At 41.5% G+C, this 1,040-nt stretch overlaps 1 protein-coding gene across 1 annotated transcript; it reads left to right on the top strand.

Annotated features, from left to right (window-relative positions):
* Positions 1-102: 102 nt before the first annotated feature.
* Positions 103-997, top strand: LOC117106988 (the record flags this gene model as incomplete). Its single annotated transcript, XM_033248506.1, has 1 exon — positions 103-997. A coding segment is annotated over one exon (895 nt), but the record flags the coding sequence as incomplete, so codon positions are not given.
* Positions 998-1,040: the final 43 nt, after the last annotated feature.

Below are 1,040 nucleotides of genomic sequence, written 5' to 3'. Positions count from 1 at the left end.
CTCAAACGTACTTCAGAAGATAACAAGCATGACTTCGATGCAGAAACTATCAAAACAGCGAAAGATAGCTTCTATGTTGATGATTGTCTTCATTCTGTAAAGACAGAGTCAGAAGCAAAACGTCTGATAAAACAACTTCAAGAATTACTGTACAAAGGTGGATTCCATTTGACAAAGTGGACGTCTAACTCAATGAACATCGTTGAATCAGTCCCGGAGGAAAAAAGGGCATCGTCAGTTAAGGACTTAGACTTGGACCTCGATGATAAAATGTTGACTGAGAGAGCTTTGGGCGTAAGATGGAATTTGTCATCAGATACCTTTGGGTTTCGGATCATCAAAAAGGACCGCCCAGCAACAAGACGTGGGATGCTATCCATAACCAGCTCTGTATATGATCCATTAGGATTTGTTAGTCCATGCATCTTACCAGCAAAAGCCATTCAGCAAGAACTGTGCCGACACGGTCTAGGATGGGACGATAAGGTTCCAGATGCAAGTAGAATAAAATGGGAGGATTGGCTCAAGGACCTTCCTAAGCTTGAGCAGTTTACTATTCCAAGATGTCTCAAGCCCTCTAACTTTGGAAACGTAGTCAAACGAGAACTACACCACTTTTCAGATGCATCAAGTCATGGATACGGTGCTGTTTCCTATCTACGCCAGTTGAATGTACATGGAGATGTATGCTGTGCTATTGTAATGGCAAAATCTAGATTAGCTCCTCTAAAGTCAATTACTATACCCAGGATGGAATTATCAGCAGCTGTCGTACCCACACGATTGGACAGAATGATAAAACAAGAACTAATGATGCCTATCGACAGCTCCACGTATTGGACTGATAGTACATGCGTTCTACGTTATCTAGAAAATAAGGAAACAAGATTTCAAACCTTTGTAGCAAATCGAATTTCAACCATACTCGACCAAAGTGAAGCAAGTCAATGGAGATTCGTTGACGGATCACTGAATCCAGCAGACGAGGCATCAAGAGGTATGACAGGTAGTGAACTTTTAAGTAATCGTCGATGGAAACA

This window comes from Anneissia japonica, unplaced genomic scaffold, assembly GCF_011630105.1.
Source record: "Anneissia japonica isolate Jap-2015-1 unplaced genomic scaffold, ASM1163010v1 scaffold78504_len1028_cov92, whole genome shotgun sequence".
Taxonomy (NCBI): Eukaryota; Metazoa; Echinodermata; class Crinoidea; order Comatulida; family Comatulidae; genus Anneissia; species Anneissia japonica.
The sequence above is the reverse complement of the archived record's forward strand: the minus strand, read 5'-3'. Positions and strand labels throughout refer to the sequence as shown.